This window comes from Orcinus orca, chromosome 2, assembly GCF_937001465.1.
Source record: "Orcinus orca chromosome 2, mOrcOrc1.1, whole genome shotgun sequence".
In the NCBI taxonomy this organism is placed as follows: domain Eukaryota; kingdom Metazoa; phylum Chordata; class Mammalia; order Artiodactyla; family Delphinidae; genus Orcinus; species Orcinus orca.
Genome location: NC_064560.1, coordinates 66,261,897 through 66,286,569, shown reverse-complemented (window position 1 = coordinate 66,286,569; position 24,673 = coordinate 66,261,897). Strand labels below are relative to the sequence as shown.

General features: G+C 48.0%; 1 protein-coding gene across 11 annotated transcripts in view; it reads left to right on the top strand.

Moving 5' to 3' along the window:
- Nucleotides 1-22,482, top strand: part of AKAP13 (A-kinase anchoring protein 13) — a 343,183-nt gene extending 320,701 nt beyond the window's left edge. For 10 of the 11 annotated variants that reach the window (XM_033414830.2, XM_049707006.1, XM_049707005.1 and 7 more), the window contains 11 exons: nt 3,046-3,122; nt 3,656-3,837; nt 3,958-4,040; nt 6,688-6,882; nt 10,067-10,228; nt 10,657-10,727; nt 11,194-11,238; nt 14,013-14,063; nt 14,704-15,153; nt 16,581-16,908; nt 17,738-22,482. In XM_033414830.2, coding sequence (XP_033270721.1) covers nt 3,046-3,122; nt 3,656-3,837; nt 3,958-4,040; nt 6,688-6,882; nt 10,067-10,228; nt 10,657-10,727; nt 11,194-11,238; nt 14,013-14,063; nt 14,704-15,153; nt 16,581-16,908; nt 17,738-17,787 — 1,694 coding nt within the window. In that variant the 3' untranslated portion in view covers nt 17,788-22,482. Of the gene's footprint in view, nt 1-3,045; nt 3,123-3,655; nt 3,838-3,957; nt 4,041-6,687; nt 6,883-10,066; nt 10,229-10,656; nt 10,728-11,193; nt 11,239-13,024; nt 13,377-14,012; nt 14,064-14,703; nt 15,154-16,580; nt 16,909-17,737 lie in introns of those variants that run through there. The other variant, XM_049707007.1, reaches the window with a different exon arrangement.
- Nucleotides 22,483-24,673: the final 2,191 nt, after the last annotated feature.

The window sequence follows — 24,673 nt, the reverse complement described above, 5'->3', positions numbered from 1 at the left end:
GACGTCACACAGGAGCAGCAGGCATTTAATTGATCTTAATATTGTATCAGAAAAGACTGGTTTGAGATGACTTATAAAACCATATAGAATACAGTAAGAGAACGAGGAAATGATGCAGTCAGGGGAAAGGAAAAAAAAAATTTTTTTTAAAGAACAAAGCAAAGGGTAAGATTCATACAAAAAAGCAATATGTTAAGGGACACATATTTTCCCTATGAAAGAGGGGCAACAAATTTGGGGTCAGGGTTTCTGGCAAAACAATTGCTAGGAGGGAAATACCATCAGTTGCACAATTCATAGATTCTCTGAGATTAAAAATACATCCCTCGTTTCTAAGAGATGGCAGAGGAATTTTCAGCTCCAGAGACCTTAGAGAAATGAAAGTTTAACTCACAGCAACTAGATTTATTATTAAACTTTGTTTTTCATCTTTTAGCTTCCTCTAAGCAAAACAGATCATAAAAGATACTCACTTTCTGTTTGATTTTAGTTTTTACCTTTTAAATGATCAGCCCCATCAAGTGAAAGATGTTAGGAGGTTTGTTCATTCATCTGTACATCTGGTTTGTTTGTTTGTTTTTAATAATTGTTTTCATCAAACCTGTATCCTCTGGGCCTATATGGTAACTCTAACCTCACCAGTAGCTTTGAGTATACCCAGCCCACCTCCCTGGCCTCGGTGAGCTGAGCACACAAAGCAGCCCAGTGCCGTCAGCCCCGCTGACATAAAACTCAGGTGAGTGAAATGTGTGCTTCTCTCATCGCCGAGGTATAAGTAATGCTATAGGTAGCTGCTCTCGGAGAATTCCCAGGACTCCTTAGCTAGGGTCTCACCATGCTAAGTAACGAAATCCCAGGCATTCAGCTGCTCTCAAAGGTGAATGTCGCAGGACACCCTGCATTAGAAGTTGGGCTCAGAATGAAGAGACTCGTAAAGAGGTTCTTGCTCTGCAGTATGATGGTTGCTAGAATAGAGAGGCGTGAACTGAGGACAAGAGGAGGGAGCCAGGCAGAAGGGAGGAGTAAGCGTGGAAGCATGGAGCTGAAGGATCTGGCCCGTCGGGAAGGGTGGGCAATCGGGGTCTCTGGCAGCAGAGTGAGGCAGGAAATATGGCTGGAGAATCGGCCAGGGGCCAGGTTGGGGTGGGTGCGTGCTCCAGACTAGGGGACTGACAGGGATGCTGGTAATGGGAGTGAGCGAAGAATGGGCTCAGAATGGAGGGTCTGAGCAGGAAAGGGGTGAGTGAGTTAGAGTGTGTGTAGTTCAGCTGCTGGGGGCAGGGTAGAGGACAGCAGGGGTGCGGAGGTACCAGTGACCGAGACGAGGGCGGTCATTGTCGCAGGGATGCGGGAGGGGCTTCTCCGGGCAGGCTCATCTCAGAGAGAAGAAATACCCCTTCCTGCCACCAGCCAGCTGTGCCTCTCACTGCTCCATGATGAACTTGAACTGTGCGATCCCTGCAGCTCCTTCCTTCCAGCCCTGATGCTCTGTGATGTCCTGAGACCACAGTTGACGGCTCTGGCCTCACTGCCGCTGTGAGGCTGTGTCGGAGGTAGCCTGGTGGTAGAGAAGTACCTGCCCTCTCTTGTAAGGATGGATTTCCTAGAGTTGCTGCCAGTGCTGTATTTTCTTTACGCAGCAGTTTATTTATTCATTCCCAAAATAAAAACTAATAGATTCCAGCTGTTGGAATAATGTTGTGGTCAAAGCAATGGCAGAACGATAGGTTTTCTGGCCTAAAATGTCTCCAGTGGAGATAAGAGTTTGGTGTTTAGTCATTTTCACCCCCAAGTGAAAATGACTTGTGCCAAGAACAGCCAGTCCTGTGTTGGGTAACCCTTGAAAGGGGTAGGATTGTTTTTCTGTGATCTACTGATGCCGTGATCACGTAAACTTCAGGATCAATAAAGTTGAAACTTATGTTTTAGAGCTCTTTTTTTTTTTTTTTTGACAGACACCTGAACTATTTAAAAGTAAAGTTTAAAAAAAAAACTTGTGAAAACAAATGGTAGTGCATGGAAAATTACTGTGGTCTAGGCTGAAAAACTAGACCACCCTAGGAATCAGACATCCTTGCTTCTGTTTTTCCTCCTAGCTTTGCAATGAATTACACAGAGAGGGTACCCCAGTTTTGTCAGTAGTGGTAGAAAAGGCCAAGAGGGTCCTGCCCACCCAGGAGGCGGCTGCATAAGTCAGCCCGTTGTTTTCCCAGAGATTTGTAGGCTCCCCTTTCCAGAGTGAAGGCGGTACAGAGGGACCTGTTAGGTCTCAGTAGACGGCTCACCTCCAGGGAGGTCCCACTTTGTCCTTAAGGGAATAATGGGAAATGTCACTTCATACTCCTAGAGGATTAGAACAAGAGTTTGTGGCATTCTTTTGATTCCTGGATCCAGCTAGAGATGTTAATTTGGCTTTTGTTTTGTCTTAATTGAGAAGAAGAGAAGGCTGTTTCCACGGTGCAGAGGGGTTGAGGTTGACTGTGCTGTGTTGGAGCTGGGAGCGGAGCCACTGCACTTCGTGTACCTGTGACGGCAGTGGGTGTTGTCTAGCCATCCGTGTCCTCTAGGACGTGTGGATGAAGCCTGCCTTTCATTAGACTGAGATATTCTTGTACATCACCTTCTGGCCGCCTTCCTGTCTGCTGTCCCACGCCTTTTTCCCATTACTATGATCAGAAGTTGAGAAATACTATGACCTGAGTATTATGACCTGTAGAATGTGTTGCTATTTAGCATCTGTTAAAGTCCTGTTTTCCAGCTTTACTCTTATTTATTCTTAAAAATCTTGCCTTGTGGGATATATCTTTCCAGCACTGAGTGCTTAAGCCTTCCCAAGACAAGGCTTTGGTGATAGGTCCCATTTTAAAATGCCTCTAACAATCTAATGACCATATGTGGACCCAGCAGAAATGTCAAGCCCTTGCCTTGGAGGAGTGTAATAATGTGCCGTGCAGATGTGTTGCTGAGTTTTCCTCTAATGAAGTGCCCTGAAGGTGCTTCACCGTTCAGTGGTCATTGTTCTCTCTTCCCTTCCCCCCTCTACAGAGGTTCAAGCGGTCCTGCTTACTGACATTTTAGTTTTCCTTCAAGAAAAAGACCAGAAATACGTCTTTGCGTCATTGGTAAGCTGAACTGTTTGTCTCTGCTGTTTGTAATTAATAGTATTCAAACCGGTGATGGTAGGTGTTGAGTGTTAACACTGTATTACTGCTCTCCCACCTCCTTAAAATTGGCTCAGGACAAATGCCTCCGAGTCATTCCTTATATACCCTTGCAATTTTCTGCCCGCCTCCCTCCCCACCAATTATTTTTTTGTTCCCTCATAATCCTTTTGAGAGCCTTTGGCATTTGATCTAAAAAGAAATCTGTCACTGAAGTATGTCTCACACATTACATATTACAAATCTTGCCAATTTATAACATTGCCAACCAGATTCTGTGACGAACCGGAAAGGACTCATCATGCAGAAAACAGGACTCGAACCTTGATAACCTTAAATTTTCGTTTCCTTTTTGGAAATCTTTTTCTGTTGGATAAAATGTGAGTGAGCCATATGCTTTTAAAAGGCATCTAGTCTTACCTTAGACGGAGGTTGTCTTAAGAGCTAGACTGTTGTATCCATGTCTTAACATCTGCGCTCTCCGCATTTTCCAGGACCAGAAGTCGACGGTGATCTCTCTAAAGAAGCTGATTGTAAGAGAGGTAGCACACGAGGAGAAAGGTTTATTCCTAATCAGTATGGGGATGAAAGATCCAGAGATGGTGGAAGTCCACGCCAGCTCCAAAGAGGAGCGGAACAGCTGGATTCAGATCATCCAGGACACGATCAGCACCCTGTGAGTCACACACCCTGGCCCACCCCCGCCTCCTGGTACCTCTGTGGTTTCATAATGGTTGGGCCGCCGTCACACTGATTGACATCTTCAGAATGTGCTGTTTTGTTTTGGTTGTATTAGGAACAGAGATGAAGATGAAGGAATTCCTAGTGAGAATGAGGAAGAAAAGAAGATGTTGGACACCAAAGCTCGGGAGTTAAAAGGTAAAGCTGGTGGAAGCGGTCTGAGGCCCTGTCTGGGGGCGTCTGCAGTCCCGTAGAGTCCCCGCTGCTCCTCCATCGCAGAGCCGTGCTGGCAGGCATGTCAGCCGAGGAGAGGAATAGCTCCTAACAAAAGAGAAACCAGATCTGAGCTGGCACAGGTCCTGGGGAACAATGGCTGTAGGAATGTGTCTGATACTAGATCGAGGGGATGTTGGCTCTCTCGTCTCGGTATCAGTGTCCTTGGACCCTGGTGACAGTCTTTGTACTTTGTCACAGAATAATCTGCCAGAATTCATGGTCACATCTAAGATTAAAACAAGGAGAGAAAGGTACTTGCGGGAAAGAATTTTCCAGTTGATCCATTTGTCAGTCACCGCCACCACTGTGCCCTGCGTTCCAAATCCGTCATGAGGTGGTTTGGGGAGAAGTGTGCTTATGGGTTATGTTTGACCACGCTCTGTCAAGGCCCTACTGTTTCATGTAGTCTTGTTGGCATCCCTGCAAGACCTGTATTGTAATCCCCACTGTGTAGGTGAGAAAGCTGAGGCCCATGAAGGCCAAGCAACCCAGGGTCACACACACACAGTTCATGGCAGAGCCCAGGCTGTGCTCCCTGTCTGCTCAGCTGCAGGGAGCAGTGCTCGTGCCCCTTTGCCGGTGCTTGCTGAGTGTTCTGAAGTAAATACGTGTTGTGCTTTGGGTAGAAGTAAGGCCCAGAGTCAAGGAAATAGGCGCCCAAGGAGTTTACTTATTGCTTCATTCTGTTTCAATGGGGAGAAAAACAAAAAAAGAGATGGACAGATTTAGACTGGAGCCAGTATCACATTTTTAATCTCTGCCCGTGATTAGGATGGCAGAGATAAGAACTGCCTTCTTTTCACACGTATGAAGCACCTGGCCAGGCACAACGCTAGGTGCTAGGGATGCAACGAGCCTTAAATCACTGTCCCTGCCATCAGGAAACCCACACTCTGGCAAGGGAGATCTACATAAATGACAGGCCACCTAGACCACAGGCACATGTAAAGTGTGTAGGACCCACGAATCCTGCCTGTGGTGAGTCTCACAGAGAAGATGACACAGGAGCTACATCTGAAGGAAATTACCTCACCAGATGAAGAATAGTTAGGTGAAGAGTGAAAAAGGACTTGACATGTCTGCCAAGGAATGAAGGTTTGGTATGTCTGGAGAGTCAGGGCTGAGTGATGGGAGAGTAAGCCAGGAAGCCACCACACCTTGAAAGGCAACAAAGGGAATGATACAATTTCTTTAGCAAAATTTAAACTTAAATTTTTTTAATTGGTATTGACACCAGTTGGGAGAATTGCTTGGGGGGCTGGGGGAGCCCACTGGGAGTGGAAAGGCCAGCTGGGGGACTCTTGGGATAAGTTTGGTGAGAAATGGGCTGGAGGGGGGATGGACGTGAGTAAGAAATAAGGAACCACTGTGGGTGGTGGGACAGAGTGAGGAGACAAAACCGCTCCCAGGTTTCCAGCTGGGTAACTGGGGGATGACAGTGTTGTTGCCTGAGGAAGAGGCCACAGGCTACAGGGAGGAGACGGGGTGGCAAGAAGGGAGAACAGTTTTCTGACCTGCGGAGAACAAGGCATCTAGGTGGAGAGAGCCGCCTGACAATGGGACTCAGCAGTCTGGTGCTCAAAAAGTGGGTAGGATTTGGGGTGCCTTTTGTGAGTTATCAGCACATAAGAGGTAATTGAAGCCATGGGAGTGACTGAGGTCCCCGAGAGGAAAGCATGTAAAGTATAGAAAGGAGTCTAGGATGGAGCCCAGGGCTGGGGGGTGGGGTAGCCCAGATACTCATTCATGGCAGGTGGCAGGTCTGGTCTGTAAAGTGCTGGAGTAAGAGTGGTAGGAAGAGAACCAGCAGTGTCCTCAAAAGCAGATGGGGAGGGAAACAGTTTTATTTTATTTTACTTTATTCATTCATTCATTCATTCCTTTTGGGCTGCCTTGGGTCTTCGTTGCTGTACGCAGGCTTTCTCTAGTTGCGGCTAGTGGGGGCTTCTCATTGCGGTGGCTTCTTTTGTTGCGGAGTACAGGCTGTAGGCGCACGCAGGCTTCAGTAGTTGTGGCTCGCAGGCTGTAGAGTGCAGGCTCAGCAGTTGTGGCACACGGGCTTAGTTGCCCCACGGCATGTGGGATCTTCCCGGACCAGGGCTCGAACCCGTGTTCCCTGCATTGGCAGGCGGATTTTTAACCACTGCGCCACCAGGGAAGTCCGGGAAACAGTTTTAAATGGGGGAAGTATCCATGCTGGAAAAGATGAAATGAAAGACTTCACTGGATTCAGTAGTGAAGGGTAACCTTGGAAAGAGCAGATGCAGAGTGATGGGCAGAAGCCAGAGAAGAGTGTGTGGGTTGAGAAATAAACAGGAGGCAGGAGAATGGAACAGAGTGCAAGTTAGTTATGTCAGAAATTCTGGCATTTGCGTAGAAAGACCCAGGCTAGTTTTCCAGGTAGACATTACAGATCAAAAGCTTGATACTGCCTTCATGATGAAAAAGAAAGTGGGGGAAGCTGTGTTCCTTGTGGTTCCATGCGTTACCACAAGGTGGTGCTCATGTCTTAGTCATCTCATCATAGTGAACAGTCAAGTCACCAGATCTCTTCTCTGTGCACCTGCAGAACAACTTCAGCAAAAGGACCAGCAGATCCTACTCTTACTGGAAGAGAAGGAGATGATTTTCCGGGACATGACTGAGTGCAGCACTCCCTTGCCAGAGGATGGCTCCCCAACTCAAAGCTCTAGAATCCTCTTCCGATCCAACACAGAAGAGGCTCTCAAAGGAGGGCCTTTAATGAAAAGTGCCATAAATGAGGGTAATTTACATTCAGCATTGCCCCCCTCCTTGTCTCCTCCCACAGTGGTTTCCACACTAATATTCTCTACCAGTTTGTACTTTTTTATTGTAAAATAAATCACAAATACAGAAAACAACCCAATACATATTTCGCTTTAGTAAATTCTTATCAGGTGGGCATCCTTGTAACTACCACCCAGGTCAAGAAATAAAATGTGGCGAGACCCCTTAAAGCCCTTCCACATGTCCTGTCCCCATCAGAGCTCTCTCCCTCCCTCCTGAAAGTATATTGTGACTTTTACAGTAATCGCTTAGGTTTCTTTATGGTTTTATGGCCAAGTGCCTGTTCACAGACCCTGTGGCTCCGTTGTATTCATGGTTTTTGATATGCCTTTTAGGATTCTTTATTTACAGTCCTCCACCCACCCCACCATCCCTTTCTTTTCCACACAATTTATCCTTGAGCTTTGACCTGTGGGTTTCTCTTTTTGGGTTTTATTCACACAGGGGTTCTGTTCTTCTGCCCTCCGTTTCCTTTAGATTCTCTGCTGGACTCGGAGGCTCAGTTGCTCAGACATAATCCCTTTGGCAAGCTGTGTTACCGGAGTGTTGTGCTCTTTCATCTGGGGGCACAAAATGTCTAGTTGTCTTCTTTATTTTGTAACAGATAGGGAAAACAAGATAAAAGGATAAATGCTTGATTAATTTTCCCCCATTATTTACCAGTTTTCAAAGTAGTGAATTGATTTATGGTCATTCTCTGAAAGTACTTTTAATATATTTTTAATATATTAAAAATATATTTAATATATATATTATTATAATATTTTTAATATACTTTTAATATATTATTATAGACTCATGAATTAAATATGTCTGATGCGCTTCAAGTCGTTGCAGTTCTTATCCTTATTAAAAGTTAAAAAGGTCCTCTCTTTGCCAAGGAGCACCTCTTTGTGGGGCCTCTGAGTCCTTTTGGCGTGACCCCAGCAGTCTTTGAGAGCTGCTTTGCTGTTTGGTATGTTAAGATGCTCCAGGCTCATCTTGTTTTCTGCCCATACCTGGAATTAGCCATCTTTCTGAGAAGCTCTGGTTTCTTTTAGTGGGAAATGATGTTTCAAGACCACTGTCTAGGCGCTAGGGGTGGTTATTGCTGCTGGGGTTTTCATTGTTACTAGGTTGGGCCTTTTCAGTGGTCCGCTTTGGGGGAAATATACTTGTGTGTGTGCGTGAGGGGATGGGGTAATGAATTCACACTGATACATATTTAATTCAAATTGTGGACTGCAGGGCTTAATCTCCTCTATATTACATCTGTATCTCTTTTCTTCCACATTGTGAATCCTCATTCTCAAGGATACATCGTAGAAATAAAATATCCTATATTTACCCTAACATACACATCAGAATAACAATACTAACACTGCTATCGCTAAATATGACTCTTTTATGCTCTCCCCATTCCCTCCCCCCTTTTTTATTTACCAGTTGTACTCTGTCTATACTGTCAGCTTACAACCACTGTATATGGCACTCTCCCCTTCTTAGACCCGAACTGTAGTCTTCATTCTGCAAGAACCACCACCCGTTTTTATCAGTGTCCCTCCAGTCATTTTGGATGTCTAAAGCTTCTTATTTAGTAGATGTCTCAGGAAAGGTTCATGAGGATAATATACCGAGTCCTTGCATATCGGTAATAATTTGTGCCCTTTATACTTGAAAATCTGTTCTGCTGGGTATAAAATCCTTGGTTCACATTCTCTTCCTCTGAGTGTCTTAATTCTCAAATATGTTATTTATTTTTTTCTGACGTAAAGCGTTGCTGGCAGCGTCTAACCGTAATTTGATTTTCCCCATGTAAGTCGCGTGCTCTTTGCCTAGACGCCCAAAGGATTTTTTTCCCCTAAATCCGAGTAGTTTTACTAGAATATGCCTTGGTGCTGGTTATCCTGGACTGATGTTCTCGGGTTCACAGTGTTCTATTTTGACATATAGTTTCAGATTTTTCAGATTTCAGAGATGTATTCTTATAGTTTTTAGTATTTTTCCTACACCCTTGCTTTGATTTTCTTCTTCAAGAACTCCCACTGTCCATATGTTGGATCATCATTGCCTGTCTTCAATACTTCTTGCTTCCCATAGTACTTTTTATAGCTTCATCTTTTTAATGTTTAAATGTCCTTTCACCATCTATTATCTTAAGTCATTTTCTTTTGGGCTTATTTGTTCTCATATTCTAGTTCAGTTTCCATTTCTTAAAGGGATACCTTTTCCTTTCATTTCCACTTGAGTTTTGCCACCTCCTTTCTGTGTTTTCTGATTCTGACTTAGGTTCTTTCATGTCTTGTGTCATTTTCTTTATTTTATTAGCTCACTTATTTTATGGACATGTCCTTCTGATGTGCTTTTATTATATGTAGGGAAGTTATGCCCCTTGTTTTTTCTCTCTCTCTGCCTTTCCTTAACTTTGTGTGGGATTTGACTTTGATGTTTTTCTGTTGCTCATTTTTACGTGAAATACATTTCCTACATTTTTAGGCTAAGATAGCTTCTTTCACTTCATCGGACTCTTCTATTGTTTTCATGTAGTGTTTTTAGAAAATAACAATGGCTTGTCTTAGGAGATTCCCTGCCTCTGTTTCCTCCCTTATTCTATCTGGACCTTCTTTTTCCTTTATCTCTGTGGCTTCTCTCCTGCTCAATTTTTATTCCACTTTCAGCACTTTCTCCTTCCTGTGGGACACTGCTGCTCTAGAAGAGAACCCTAGCTGGTTGGATTTGAGAATTCAGATGCTTAGACTGCTGTAGCCCCTTGACCTCCCTATGGGAGGGGCAAAAAGCCTGCCAGTTTGAACTGCAGTTCTCAAATTGCCTCACCTTACTTCCTAGGGAATTCCTTTTGGCTGCTTTGGATCTGACTCCCGGAGCCATGCTCCTTCCAGTAAATTACTCTGCCTTCCCTGTACCCTTTTAAATCTCCTAGGTCTCATGTGAGTAAGGCTGAAGAGTTAATCTCTGCATTTCCAGTAGAATCCATTTAACGCATATATCCTGAGCTGAGAGCTTTCTCTCAGCAAAGGAAGTCACGTAGTCACTTTGGCATTTTCTGTTCCTCTTCCCTTTACATGTAGTGTATTACCATGAGATTTTCTTTTTCCCATTAAAAGAGGCGATGTCAGTTTTGCATGTTTCCTTTCTTCCAGTGGAGATCCTTCAGGGCTTGGTGAGTGGAAGCCTGGGAGGCACACTTGGGCAGGCTGCCAGCAGCCCTGTTGAACAAGAAGGCATGGTAGGCCCCGTTTCCTTGCCCCGGAGAGCAGAGACCTTTGGAGGATTTGACAGCCATCAGATGAATGCTTCAAAAGGTCAGTGGTTTTGAACTCATGTGTTCTTATGGGCAGTCCTTAACTATCACAACTAAAAATGATCTGTACTCTGGTAGCTCCATCTCCTCTGTCCCAATCAGTCAGTAAATGTTTTAGTGAGATCCTAATAAGTATCTAGCTGCTGAAACACTCAGGAACCTCTATGAATGTCATGTTCATTTTCAGTAATAAAAGAGGTTTTCCTGAGATCTCAGCTAAGCTATAGCCAAAGGGGGGTAATAACACTTGTTTTTCCTTTCTGCTTCTAGTTCTTCTGCATCCGTAAAATTATTAATAATCAGTCACTTAGCTGCCATTGGCATTAATAGGATTCAGAAATATTCTGTCCCTAAGCTATGTATATAGTATTTCATTGGCTAATCTGTTTTACAACTGCAAAAAAAAAACCACCTTGTTTGTTTGTTTAGGAGGTGAGAAGGAAGAAGGAGATGATGGCCAAGATCTTAGGAGAACAGAATCGGATAGTGGTCTGAAAAAGGTATTTCTTTCTAAAGTACACTCCCTAAGTCCTCCCTGCACTTCCTCTAAATTCATAGTCTTTGAAACTAGCCTACTTTGATTTTGTTTTGGATGCCCAATTTGCCGTTTTTATTTCCTGTTTTATCTGAAGAGGAAAGCACGTTTTTAAGCAAACAGTACAATTCAGAGCCCCACGTTCTTGGCCGTTGGGCCTGTCTCCAGACACCACGTCTACGTGCACAGCTCTGCCGCGGCCGTGGCTGGACCAGTTTCATTAAGAGGCTTGTTTAAATGCACACACACCCCTGAACTCTTTGCAAGGCTTCAGTAACAGTTCAGCCTCAAATCTTCACTGCCCTGCAGTGAGAAGCTGTAGAAAAGAACGAAAACGGGAAGTCACAGCATAACTCAGACACACGCTGAATATCATTCTTGCCTCAGAGTCTTCGTTGTTTTTAAATGCACTTTTTTTGTTTGTTTTATAGGGTGGAAATGCTAACCTGGCATTTATGCTTAAAAGAAACAGTGAGGTAAGAATATTATGAGCTATTTAAAAGAATATGATTTTGTTATAATTGCTAGGTTAGGAATACTCATTTCTGTTTTGCCATGATGAACAAGCTTGGCTCCTGGCTGATCTGTGCAGTTGTGTTTCCTTTCCCTGGCCCCAGGGCCTCGTCTTGCCCTTTTGCCAGAGTACTGCCTCTGCTTCTCTGTCCTTGAGAAGCCCCTTGCTTTCTCTAAACGTGGGCCATGAAGCTCCCATGGTGATTTCTTTCTGCGCACACTGAGTAGAATTTGTAGCCACCTTTGCTGTAACACAAGCCTGGCACCAAAGGCACAGTCTGGAACGTGGCAAATTAACTTGTGGGTAAAATTTTGCATAATAATTTCTTATCCTGCAACTCAGCTTGAGTTTTCTTGTTCGAGCACTGCTTTTCGCTCTGTGTGTGTCACTCTAGAAGTAGCCTTGTTGTCTCCTAGCTAGAGATCAGGTCCCCACGCAAATCTTTCACCTGCCTTCGGCTGAGCTCCGCTGACCCTGCAGGATAACGCACGCCTTTCACTGTTTCTCCATCTCCTTGGGTCCCTCTTAGGAAATCCTCCTCAAGGTTCCTACTGTCTCCAAACCTAGCTGACTCCAAGCGTGTGACTGTGTCAGCAGGCTGGAATTGGACACAGGACAGTGGGGTGCTAGGGTGTACCTCTCAGGGTGTTCTCTGTGTTTCTTCCTGCTTTTAATAGAATACCTTAAATCCCTGAGGAGTTTTCTTTTGAAATTTCAGATTAAGGAAATCTTTCCTTTTTTCCCTCAAACACAGAAGGGTGTTTTTTGTCTTCTGTTTGTTGGCATGTTAGTCTACACGCTGACGTAACCCCCTTCAGCGTGTCCATCCTTGAATGAAGTAAACCTGCTCCCACACAGGCTGCTGTGCTCTGGTGCTGCTTAAAAAGTAGCCCTTAGTTGATTTTTTCACCTGGCAACTTTCCCCTCATATTTAGTGAGAAGAGACAGTACAAGACCAGTGGTTTTCAGGCATTCCAGCATGGATTATACACTACGGATGCTCAGGCAGTCAGCTGGTCTGCTGTGACTTCTCCCTCTCTCTGTTAATTAGGAATAAACTTAAATGAGGGGTAAATCGTATTCTCAGAAGAGCTAAGCCTGATAATAAAGTTTTTGTGTTTTAAATATTATAAAAGGAATACATGTTTGTGGTAGAAGATTTGGAAAACATCCAATAATGTAAAAAAGGAAAAAATTAAGTAAACATAGTACCACTAGTACCATAGTACTATTAAATGTTTGGTGTGCATTTTTCCAGCCTTTTCTTATACAGGACATGTATTTTATGTGTGAGTATGAGTTGCATAAACATAATTTTATACAATTTGTTTCACTACTCCCTGGAGCTTCGTATCCTGCTTTTTTTCTCTTAACCCACCAGAAGCATTTCCCCAAGGCATATTTGTACAAAACACGCTAATCGGGCTTCCCTGGTGGCGCAGTGGTTTAGAGTCCGCCTGCCGACACAGGGGACACGGGTTCGTGCCCCGGTCTGGGAAGATCCTACATGCCGCTGAGCCTGCGCATCCAGAGCCTGTGCTCCTTAAAAGGAGAGGCCACAACAGTGAGAGGCCCGCGTACCGCAAAAAAAAACAAAAAAAAAAAACCCAAAAAGAAACATGCTAATTAACAGCTGCATATTATTATGTTATGTGCCATAATTTATTTAATCTTTCCAGTGGTTCTTTCTCTGCTTTTTTGCTTTTTAAATGATGCAGCCAAGAGCATCCTCATACTTTTTTTTGCAGGGCTCTGATTATTTCCTCATCATGTCATCCGCTCTCTAGAAAGGTTATACAGCGTTCATCCCTGTCAGTACAAGAGTATCCATTCTCATCATACTTTCACCAACACTGGGAATTATTTTTTAATTGACATTTTGTTGATAAGTTCAAGTGGTTATTTCTTTATTTTTGCATTCTTCTGATTTCAAATAAGGTTGAATCATTTTTAATATGTTATATAATTGGCCATTTGTATTTCTTCTTTTGTAAATTGCTGGTTTATGTTCTGTGCCTGTTTTTCTACTAGAATATTCGTTATTTTGTTGATCTACGAGAGCCTTTTTTAAATTAAAGGTTTCTTTTGCCTTGTTCTGTTCACTGTTTCCTTTGCCTTTTTATTATACATTTTTACACAGTAAAAGTTGAAATTGTGTGTGTGTGTGTGGTTTCATCCATTGTTTCTGTCTCTGAAAAGCCTTCCCTATTTCAAGATCAGAAAACATTCTCACATTTTCTTACAGCTCTTTTACAGTTCTTTTCTACATTTAACATTTCAATCCATTTGAATGTTTTTTCTGTGGATCCCAGCTTAGTTTTTTCCAATGATTTAGCCAGTTTTTTCGGAACAATTCACTGAATATTCTTTCCTTCTCCATTGACTAGAAATGCTCTTTGTATCATATACTAATGCTGCGGTTTGCTTCTGGGCTTTCTGTTTTGTTACATTGGTGTGTTTGCCATTTTTGTGCCAGTCATTTTAAATAATTGGAGCTTCGTAATACCTTTCACTGTGTGCTGACTTCCCTCCTACATACACAGTTACTTCGTTTGATCTTGTTTTTCTTGGCTGCTTGTACCGGCTTATCCTCTGTGGTGCTTTCAGTCTGAAAGTACTTGGTTCAAATGCAAGCCCCTTGCTGTGTGGTAGGGTGGGTTCTTGTCGGATGACACGCAGTGTGCTGGGGTCTGAGCCTCCGAGTCTGAGGTGATGGTCCTTTGATTCCTTTTGCAGCCGGTCATCCAGAGCGTCGTCCATCTCCACGAGCTCCTCAGCACTTTGCAGGTATGTGCCCTTCTCCTTTATCCCTTCACTTCCTTGTTTCGAGAGAATCAGTGACCAGGGTATTGTTGGCCTGGATCTTTGAGGTCTATAGTTTTCTTATGGGTAAATGGGGCCCTCAGACTAGAGAAGACTGGCTCTCATGATGAGAAAGGTTCCAGAATGCAGTGGTTAGAGTATCATCGACCCGCTAAGACTGGACTTGACGAGCACATGGTGGACTGCAGGTACCCTTGACAGCCATGCCCCAGAGCACATGGGGTGCTGACATGCACAGAGGACATGGTTTCAGTCTGGAAGGCCTTTGGTAGGATTGTAAGTTTCCATATTCCATGTCTCTGTGTGGTATTTGAGTAGGGTGACCCTCCCCACACAGCTTTCTGGGAATATCCTCAATTTCTAACCAGTCCAGTTCATACCTCCTCCCACTTCCCAAACACACACTCCCCACCCCATACAAAGCCGCTGCCCGCCAAATCCGAGTCCCCCACACCACTGACCTTGTGACTTGGTGGCCGCCCAGGGTTATGCTGGAGCATTTTCCCAGAGCAGCTTAGAAACCAGGGGAGGGCCGTAGTCTGGGGTGGCGTCCTCGTCCTCCAGGCGGAGGCGCATCGTCCCCCCTCGTGCGTCTCCCCCGCAGGGGGTGGTGCTGCAGCAGGACAGCTACATCGAGGACCAGAAGCTGCTGCTGACCGAGCGGGCGCTCACGCGGACGGCGTCGCGGCCCAGCTCCCTCATCGAGCAGGAGAAGCAGCGCAGCCTGGAGAAGCAGCGCCAGGACCTGGCCAACCTGCAGCGGCAGCAGGCGCAGCACCTGGAGGAGAAGCGGCGGCGCGAGCGCGAGTGGGAGGCCCGCGAGAGGGCGCTGCAGGAGCGCGAGGCGCGGCTGGCGCAGCGCGAGGACGAGCTCCGGCGCGGCCGCCAGGACCTGGAGCACGAGCTCGACGAGCTGCAGCAGAGGAAGGTCGCCTACCAGAGCGACCTGGAGCGCCTGCGCGCTGCCCAGAGGCAGCTCGAGCGCGAGCAGGAGCAGCTGAAGCGGGAGGCCGACCGGCTCAGCCAGAGGCCCGCCGACTGTGACATCGGCCAGGTACGGGGCGCTGGGGGGCCGGGTCACGACCCGCATAACCAAGAACCCTCTGAGCAGCGGAGGAAAGTAGACAGAGAATATAAAGGCTGCTTCTACAGATCTGTTTATGCACCACCAGGGGGCAGGTGAGGAAGTGAGTCTTTTTCTCCTTTTTGCATCTCTCAGCATGATGGGTTGGGGTTTGGCCAGGGGAGTTAATGGATGCCTGGCACTTCCCTCAGCCCTCAGTCGCTTAGGCCGGAGTAGCCTCAGCATCTCTGAGGATGGCAGTCAGCCGTCCAGGATTTGGGGAGCAACCCCTCTGCCCTGTGCCACAGAAGAACTTAGAATGGTCCCCAGCTAAAGGAACTTGTAGCTGGATGGGGACAGCACACCGAGGACACAGGCCCCCCCCCGGAGCACAGTGCCTGGGGCTCACAGAGAGCAGTAACGCCTGAGTTCCTGAAAGAACCCACACGGTGGGGTCAGTGGGCGTCAGCTACAGGGAGGAGCCCATCCCGGCAAATGATGGAAGGCAGCCCCTCTTATGGAGAGAGGATATTCCTGCTCAGGGATGCTCAGACATCTGGGCTCTGCTTAATTCCTGATTTGTCTCGCTACTGTGGATGAAACCTTTCTTTTCCTGCAGCGACTACTTATATGGGAAGGCATCACATATGTGGGAAGCACGCTGACCCCCGAGTTTATTTCAGTGGTGGTCTACGGTTATTCTGGAACGGGGCACCTGTGGCAGGTGGGAAGCTTGGGTGCACACAGATCCTCCTGTCTGCTGATACTCAGGTTGCCATTTGTTTGATCGATTGACCTTGGATCATGAAAGAAAAGGAAACTGACATCTTCCAGAGGGAGCAGTTTAGCTTCCTGCAGAGTTTTTCACGTCTGTGGGGGGAGTAGCCAGTGGCTCTATGTGCTTTTCGTGACACAAGGATGGCTTCCACAGGGAAGGCTGCAAGGCCCAGCGGGAGCACAGATTAGACTGATTATCTCTCTTTATCTTTGGTTTAACCTTTGGCTAGGATCTTGGTATAAGCATGTCTCCACCTGCCCTCTAACCTGAACAGACCTTTATAATCTCTTAGCCCTGAAATAATTATCTACACCCCCGTGTAAATCAGTCATTGGATAAGCAGCTCTTCCTGCTTCTTCAGGGAATGGGAGTTCTAAGCTGCCTCTTCCAAGCTACTGTTAATTCTTTATGTTGCTGATAATAAAAATAGTAATGGCATCAGATGATATTTTTAGCACTTTCATAGATACTACCTGAGGGAGGGAGGAAATGGAACTGAGAAGATCAGAATCTTTTTACCATTTCTCTGGAGTCCAAGGCAGTGGGTGCACACGGGGCTGACCCACTGACACAGCCGGGGATGAGGCACTGGGGATGCTGCCGGCCTCCAAGTCAGACCCCTTCTCTTGACCATGTGCAGGTTTCACATCAGCACACCAAGCTGCTGAGGATCCCATCCTTCCTTCCGAATCCTGAGGAGACCCTCTTGCCACCGGCACCTTCCATAGCCAAATCGGGGTCATTGGACTCAGAACTCTCAGTGTCCCCAAAAAGGAACAGCATCTCTCGGACACACAAAGAAAAGGGGCCTTTTCACATACTGGGTTCCACCAGCCAGACAAACAGAGTACCAGAGGGTCAGAGCCAGACCCCAGTGTCCACGTCCACCCGCCTGTTTGGGTTAGCTAAGCCAAAGGAAAAGAAGGAGAAAAAGAAGAAGAACAAAGGAAGCCGTTCGCAGTCCGGTGGTGAGTTACACACACCAGGTCTCCCTCTGGCCGTGTAGTCCCTGGATCCTGAAGAGTGGGTGGCTTTAGCAGCATGGGAGTGGTTAAAAAGAGGTGGCTGCCATTCAGGTGTGTAAAAGCTGAACCATACACATCTCACCAAACCCACTTGCTCTGCCCGCAAAGGACTGTTGGAACTGACACTAAGAACACAGATTCAAAGAACATTTCAGAACCCACTCTGTGTGGCACGTGCACGAAGTAGAGAGTGCGGGCTCATTTCTCACACTTACTGTCCAGCTGAGGAGCTGAAACTCACCTCAGTGAAGCAGCTGCAGTCCTCCCTGCCTTTCTAGGCCTGGTCCAGTAATACTAATAACAGGTGCTTGGTGAGCATTTTCTGAGGGCTGCTTTAATCCTGCAGGTGACTGTGAGAGAGGTGTTGCTGACCCCAGACACACTGGGAAGCTGAAGCTCGGGATTAACTGACCTACCTGCCGCCACAGGGCGTGCTATCAAATCACACTGCACAAGGTCTGAGTCCTTCTCATTAGGATTCCTCTCCCTTCTGTGTGGGAGGTTGAAGAGAAATCCCTATTTCCAGGCCTATTTACAAACAGCAAGCCTAGTGTTTCTGTAAAGTTTAAGGAGCTGTAGACACGGAGGACATCACTGACGACCTCATGCACTACGTCACCTGGAGGCCTGGCTGGCGGATGTCATTGCCCACCAGCCCGGCATCTGTTTGCATCCCAGAAGACTTGTGTTTGGGGAGGAAAGAACAGAATTTACCAGTGAAAAGAGCAGTTTTTCTGAAATTCTTTTTCCGCCTTGGTTTCCTTTTTTCCAGATGGCCCTGCATCTGAAGTACCCGCAGAGGGGGAGGAGATCTTCTGCTGACCCCGTTCCTCTCCGAGGCAGCCGCTCCTGTCCCGCCATGGTTATAGCCCCAACCCCTGCTGTCCTGTGCGCACATTCTCCTACACTGATGCCCGTGTCCTGCGGCGCCCAGCCCTCCCGCACTGCCCAGGTCCTGGACCAGAAGAACAACTGGTCTTGGGGGTCAGGGTGGGGAAGGAGGCACAGGATTGGCAACCCAACGCCTCTCGGGTTGGGGCCAGCCCTGCTGGGTGGTGGATGTTACACCAAGAGTAGTGGCCCCAGAAGTCCAGGCGATGGTTTTGGACATGTGAGGAATTCCTAGAGACTAAAAGAGCATTTCCAAATGCGGTCTGAAGCTCTTACTGCCTTTTATTTTGGGGAACAGAACCAAAAATCAAACAGCAGATAGGTTGGACTTCATCTGAACACATACAGTAGCCCATCTGCACATACATGTGGAGTGCGCCGGAACTGTGCACGGTCTATACCAGATGCCTGCTGGGCTCAGCTCAAGCCCCGCACGAGGGGCACTGCCCGCCACCGCTCAGGGAGCGTGCACTCAGAGCCTCACCCACTAGCCCTCCCAGGCTGTCTCCCTGTAAACTCACCCCATGCACGCCTCACCCCTTTTCGCGTGTATTTCTCATTTCGCTTCAGAAGGGACGACGACATTTGTGAGAACCGGTGAGAGAAGGCTTGATGTCTTTAAAAAGCAGATGATCTTGAAACACCTTGATTTTGGTGTTTCAGTCACTTTAAAAAGAAAAAATGTATCTAATTTTATCAAGTCTAAAAGAAATCATATATTGGCTTTCCAAGATGTGTGCCCACATGTTCTGGGCACAGACGAAGTAGAGAGGCCTCCTCACTATCACCCCTGCGGCGTGACACTTTTTGGTTGTCACTAGCCACTCAGCAGTGGCCACGGCCTCCTGGCAGTACTCCTGAGACCTCGAGGTGCCCCCCCAGGGAAGCTGCTCCTGCCTGGCAGTCGCCGTGGGAGAGGGTGGCCCCATCCGCGCTCCTCCCGCGCAGAGACCGCCTGCTTCTCCTGCTGCCAGGGGGTGCCCACCCTGTACTAGACAACTGGCCGAAAAGCAGGTTCAGGTGGGTGTGTTAGGCCCATATGAAGCGGTTCCCACCAGTACAGACTGAGAGAAGAGCTGGCCAGAAGGTGTGGCTTGGAAAGGTCTCCTATCAGGAGGCCTGGCAGAATTTGATTTCTTTCAAAAGTTTTAGAAACGAAAGGCCTGTTGGTTATTGTACTCTGCCCCTTGAAGAATCCACAGATGCTGCCTGTTTGTTCATTTCCTTCTCTCTTTTTCTTGTCCCACTGTGTTTTGATCTGTATTCCTTGAGGCTTGTCGCCAGCGGGGAGGTGCAGGATGTTTCTCCCTGAGGCCCCTGCACCTGCCACACTTGTTAACCCCCCAGGAGGGGAAACCCTGGAAAATTCTGTGCTTTAAATGTGGTCTTTGATTCCTGCCTTTTGCCCCTCAGGAGCATGGGTCTTTGAACATAATTTTTAGAAACAAACAAAAAAATCTGTAACTTGGTGCTTGTTGATGAATTGCAAGCTGGCCTTGCAGATGGAGATATTTATCTTTCAGTTTATTTGAAAGAGGTCTGGTTTAAAACTTTTAGCTTAGATTTGTTTTATTTATTTGTGTGTTGTGTGCATGTGTGTGTATGTGTTTTAAGGGTGAACACACCAGCCCAACGGTTTCAACTGTCCAGTCAAGCAGCCGGTGCTGCTTCCTTACTCCCCCGTGTCTGTCAAAGTGCCTCGAAGGCCCAAAGGAAAATTAAGGTTGGGGGAGGGGTCCATTTCCTTCCCTCCTGCCACCCTCACCTCATACTTTGATCAAGGGATGTCTTCTTCCTTGCTTGAGAGTTAAGGAACTTGCCACCCATGGGCTACATTTGCCTAGTTTTGTCATGGAGATTTCTTACCCTTCAGAAACACACCTTGAGCAGAACCAGCTGATTTTCTATTGAACCTTAATGTACTACCCCCCCACCCCCCCACCCCCACAGAGACCCTAAACAGCAAAAGGTTAGGTTGCTTCCTGCTGCCAGTCCGTACAGCTTGAGTAAGGCCAGCCTGTCATGCCTTTCTCAGGTCCACAGGGAGCTCAGCCGTCTGTCCCTGTCACTGGCTCAGGTTCACCTCTGTGGGTCCCAGTCCCAGAGCTCTGCTGGAAAGGGGTGGGGCTGATGAATGAGGACCTGCATCCTCCTTCCTCTGTCCGTGTAGGCCGGGCCTCCCTGCCTCTGGGCTTGAAACCAGTGCTCAGTGCTGATGGCATTTGCCCTAACGCAGGCTCTTCACAAGAAGCACCCTGGACGCTGAGTTTCTGTATAGAGCACAGGTGGCTTTCAGCTTACTCCCAACTAGTTGTGAAGTTTCGGTTGTCTTGATTATTCGGTGGTAGTTGTTTTAAAATGGTGATTTCCCCTTCACCTGTACCCCACTAACTTAAAATACTTTGGTCAGCTTGTGGTTGGACAAGTTTAGAATCAGAATCAGAAGGCATCTCCCCCAGAAGAGTGTGCGGTGCAGAGAGAGAACCACTTACCCGGACCCGTGCTTTTCCATGCCTTCGTCCTGTCTCTCTCCCCCTTTGATAAGGAACTCGGGGATTTTGTTGTTGCGCTTGGGGAACCACCTGGGATTGTTGCTGCTCCTGCTTTTGCTGATGGCCTTGAGGTCTCCTCTGACCTTGAGGCCTGTCCTGGTTACTGAGGTGTCCTTCATGTGAGAAGGGGCTGTCTCCCGGGACAGCTCAGACTCAGTTCTCCACAGTGTCCCCACGCTAGGGGCCGTGCTTCTCTAAGCTCCGCAAATCAGATGGCTGGCCTTCCTTGTGTTTAGGTTTTGGGAGACAGATGGAAACACCATCCAGAGTTCCAGAATCTCGTGAGTTGCCTGGAAGGAGGCTGCATCTTCTCTCAAAACTTCCATCATCTCAGTGGTCGTCATCCCAGTCGGGTGGCATGTGCACTTTAAACGCTCCCTACAGTCAGCTTCACTTTCGAGACAATCAACTATGCTAACTGTTTTCTTTGAAAATGGAGAAGGTTAAAAACATGCAGATTGCCATAATTCAGCCTTTGCCAACATTCCATCCTCTACCCCCATGAGAGCTGTCTGTGGGGAAGAAATCCTTATCAAGACTTTTTTTTTTTGGAAAGGTACGAATCTTACCTGTTTTCCTCTCATGTCTCAGGGTAATACCACTAAAAGTTGTTCCTTTGCTGATATTCTCCCTTATTTGTTATCTTCCCAAGCCCCTAGTATTAGCAGTAGTGAGCACACATTTTTAAGATCCTTGGGCTTTGTCGTACCTTTATTTGGAGAGTGGGTGTTAGTGTATAGGGTTTATAACTAGGCCCCACCTAAAATAAAGGTAGCACCATAACCTTAGGGGCCAGAACTCCATCCCGAAGGTACCGTTCACAGAAGCGCTTTATATTTCATCCATTGGTCACAAAGTTCTTTTTCCATAGCCGGTTCTTTCTCCCCAAGGATTTGGTATCGGCCTTGGAGCTGCAGTTGTTGATACAGCGTTGATGGGGGGGCCAGTTGTGCCCAGAGGACAGCTAAGCCCAGGGACTGGGGTGGGAGCACATTGAGAGAGACGGTCCTGGTGAGTGGGCTTCAGCAGCCATGAAGAGGGTGGCTTGCAGGGGACCCCAGACACTGCCAAGGGGTGTGGACACACTTGGAATGTGGAAGCCCAGAAAGAACGCTTCCAATTCCACGGCGGCAGTGGATGAGGGATGTGTGTCTTGCCTTCCTGCAGCGGGACAGTGTGGCACACACACCTGTGGTCCTGGGGTCACGGCCCCACCTGGCGCTGTTGCTCCAATGGACCCTTGGAGACAAGGAAAGGGGCAAAGAGATTGTTTTGGTTCGGTTCTTCATTTTCTTTCTTTCTTTCCGTGTAGCGTAACATTCCTAGTTAACCGGAACTTTGGGATCTACTGCCTGCTGGCCAGGTTTTAAAGTGAAAAGTCTTTTAGTGCTGCCATAAGAGGGAAAAAAACAAAGGCTTCTTTCCATGTACCAATCGGATTTCATTTGTCAAAAGCTCGACAGGCCTTGAGTGAGTTCTCCATCTTGCTAAGGTTTAAAGACAGGCAGACCCAGCTGGCTAAAGTCTCTCCTGCCGCACACGGTGACAGCCTGCTCCAGACACCCAGGCTGAGCCCAGTCTCTGCTCACCCCAGTGTTCACCCTGCTTGAATGCCTCTGCCTTTTGTGACCACCTGCCAGGATGAGCAGCTCCAGAGCACTGACAGGGGCCTGCCCGGTCGGCTGGCCCACGGTCGCGGTTTAGCCTGAGGTTTCTGGCGTGTTGCCCCGCCGGGCGCGCAGGGGACACCAGGACACGCAGGAGGGTGATTACCATGCACCTTATACCTCTGCTCTCGTTTGTCGTCCTCAAATGCTAAATGAACGTTTCTGTGCTGAATCCTATTAGATAAAAAGGGGTTAAAACCCAGATGCTGTATATTAATTTGTAATTATGTATAAAGTGAAGCAGTTTTAAACTGTAAGGATTTTTTCAGTGTGTTTTCTGGAATTCTGCCACAACGTACTGGCTTTGTATTTTATTTATCTTCCTTTCTGGTTAGCGGCTTCCGACCCTTGTAAAGTCCCCCTCCACCCTTTCAAAAAAAATAAATAATAAATGTCCTTTAAGTCCCGATGGTGACTGTGTGGGCTTCCTGAAGTGAAGGCTTCCCGGATACTCTGGGTTCCTGGTGAAGGGGCACCCCCTACCCAGCTCTAAGGGACCCTTCTCCCCAGTGAAACCTTATTTCTGTACCTTCGGGAACAGGACTCAGGAGGACAGCCCTGGAGCACAGAGCAGCTCCCGGGGAACTCAGGTCCCCTGGAGCTGGACCCTAACCCGGGGGCACCAAGAGTCAGAACCATTTCCAGTCAAATCAGCGTGGTAAGAAACGTCCTTGCTATAGATTCTACTACGTAAAAAAGATGAATGTCAGTTTGCCTTTCTTTGCCAACTTTTTTCACCTCATCCCACCCCCAAACAAGGGAGCTGCCAAAAACTAATTCAGAAAGAATTCCATTTGCATGTAGCTCCACAAGGATTTACTGGGTCTGATCCTCTGAGAAATTGCTGGAATGCACACGGTAGGAGCTGTTGCCGCTGCTGCCTGCGGGCACCTGTGCCGCCCTTCCTGAATTGCTGGCTGCCTCCCCGGAGTCCAGGACTCTGTCCCTGTGAGAGGCCCCTCGGTCCAGCCGGCTGCGTGGTGTAATGCGAAGAACGTGGGCAGAGCTGCCTCAGTTCCCAGCTCTGCGCTCCCAAGAGCTCCTTGTCCCTCCCCAAGCGACAACCAAAAAGAGGAAAGTCCTGCCGGGTTGCCAAGCGCTTTGCCTTGCTCAGTGAACTTGGAAGTGCCCAGATTTCTAAGGAGTCTTGCAGCCCTGGTGGCAATAGATGCCTCCCCAGAAGCCAGCAAACACTGGTCCCTTCTCTCTGCCGTCTGCCCTTGGCTGTCACGGCAGCTGCAGCGTGCCGACGCCCCCAGCGGGGCTGGGAGAGTGGTTCCCACGGCCTCCCTCCTCTGCCGCTCTGCTCCCATCGTGCTTGGGTCTGAGCCAGGGAAGGGCTCCATGTGGCAGGCAGGCCAGAAGAGGGAGGAGGTGTCATCCTTTGTTCCAGAAGAAGAGCAGAGGCACAAAGCCCGCAGGGCTCCACAAGGACCGGCCATCCATGCAGCGGGGCGTGGGATGTCTGCCTGCTCCTGAGGGAGAAGTGCCCCAGATAAAAGGGGCCACTCCTGTCTGAGGACCTCCCACCTGAAGGGAAACCAGGTTGTGGCAGCCATGTGCCCAGGAAGGGAGTCCTGCTAACCAACGCAGCAGGACGGAAACCTGAGTCACAAATGCCGGGAAGAGGTTGGGATGCTGGAAAGTCCAGAAAAGAGCTTGCAGGGCAGGGAGGAAATACAGTGCACAGGTTCTGTTACTTCCTAGGAAGTGGGAACAAAAGTAGATCGGTGGTGAGCCGTGCTGCAGAGCATCAGGAATAAGATCAGGAACCTCCTTCCAGCACCGCATCCCTGGTTCAGCCCGCAAGGGCCTCGCCCACCACAGCTCCTGCTCTGGGATTCTTGGGAGGTTTCTTTTCCCTTAACTTTACCCCCATTCCTTCAGGGCCTCAGGTCACCGCCGGAAGGTTGCCCGGAGGTGGTGGAGCAATCCAGGTGGACATGATGCCACCCCCATCAGGGTCCCAAGAGGAGTCCGACGTGGAAAAGGAGGCAGAACTTGGTACACCCCAGACTTGGGCAGAACTTGGTGCACCCCACCGGCCTCCCCCATACACCCCCTCCCAAGTCCTTTGGTGTCCAAGTTATAGCCAGGGCGTCCTCAGGCCCCTCTGGCCTCTTTCTTTCACATGGTAATCACTCACACAGCTGTAAATAGTCCCACTGAAGTTTGGGCTGCTCTTCCCTCCAGGCGCCTTGGTGAGACTTTCTTCCTGGGAAACGGTATCTGGACCCTTGGGATGGAGGTGGGAGGAGAGGGGGACCCAGGGGGGCCTCTGAGGGGATTGGCTGGCGGGGCTCAGGGGCCGTGAGGGGAGTGAGCTCCTTACACCAGCTGAGAACCGGGCCTGCTTTTCTCCCCCTCCCTTGTCAGCACATCCCTTGAGGGCCCTGAACTTCCCACCCCACCCCCAGCAGCTTTGGGGTTGAAGCTGGGCCGTTGCCTGGACAACCCCAGTTCCCAGCCTTGCCTGGTCTCTGCATCCAAAGACAAAGGAGCGGGATGCTGGTCACCTGAAACAATGCTCCCTCCACCCGCAGGAGGAGCTGGGGACCGGCCCCGGCTGGGCTCCCGCTCCGTGGAGGGGGCAGTGGA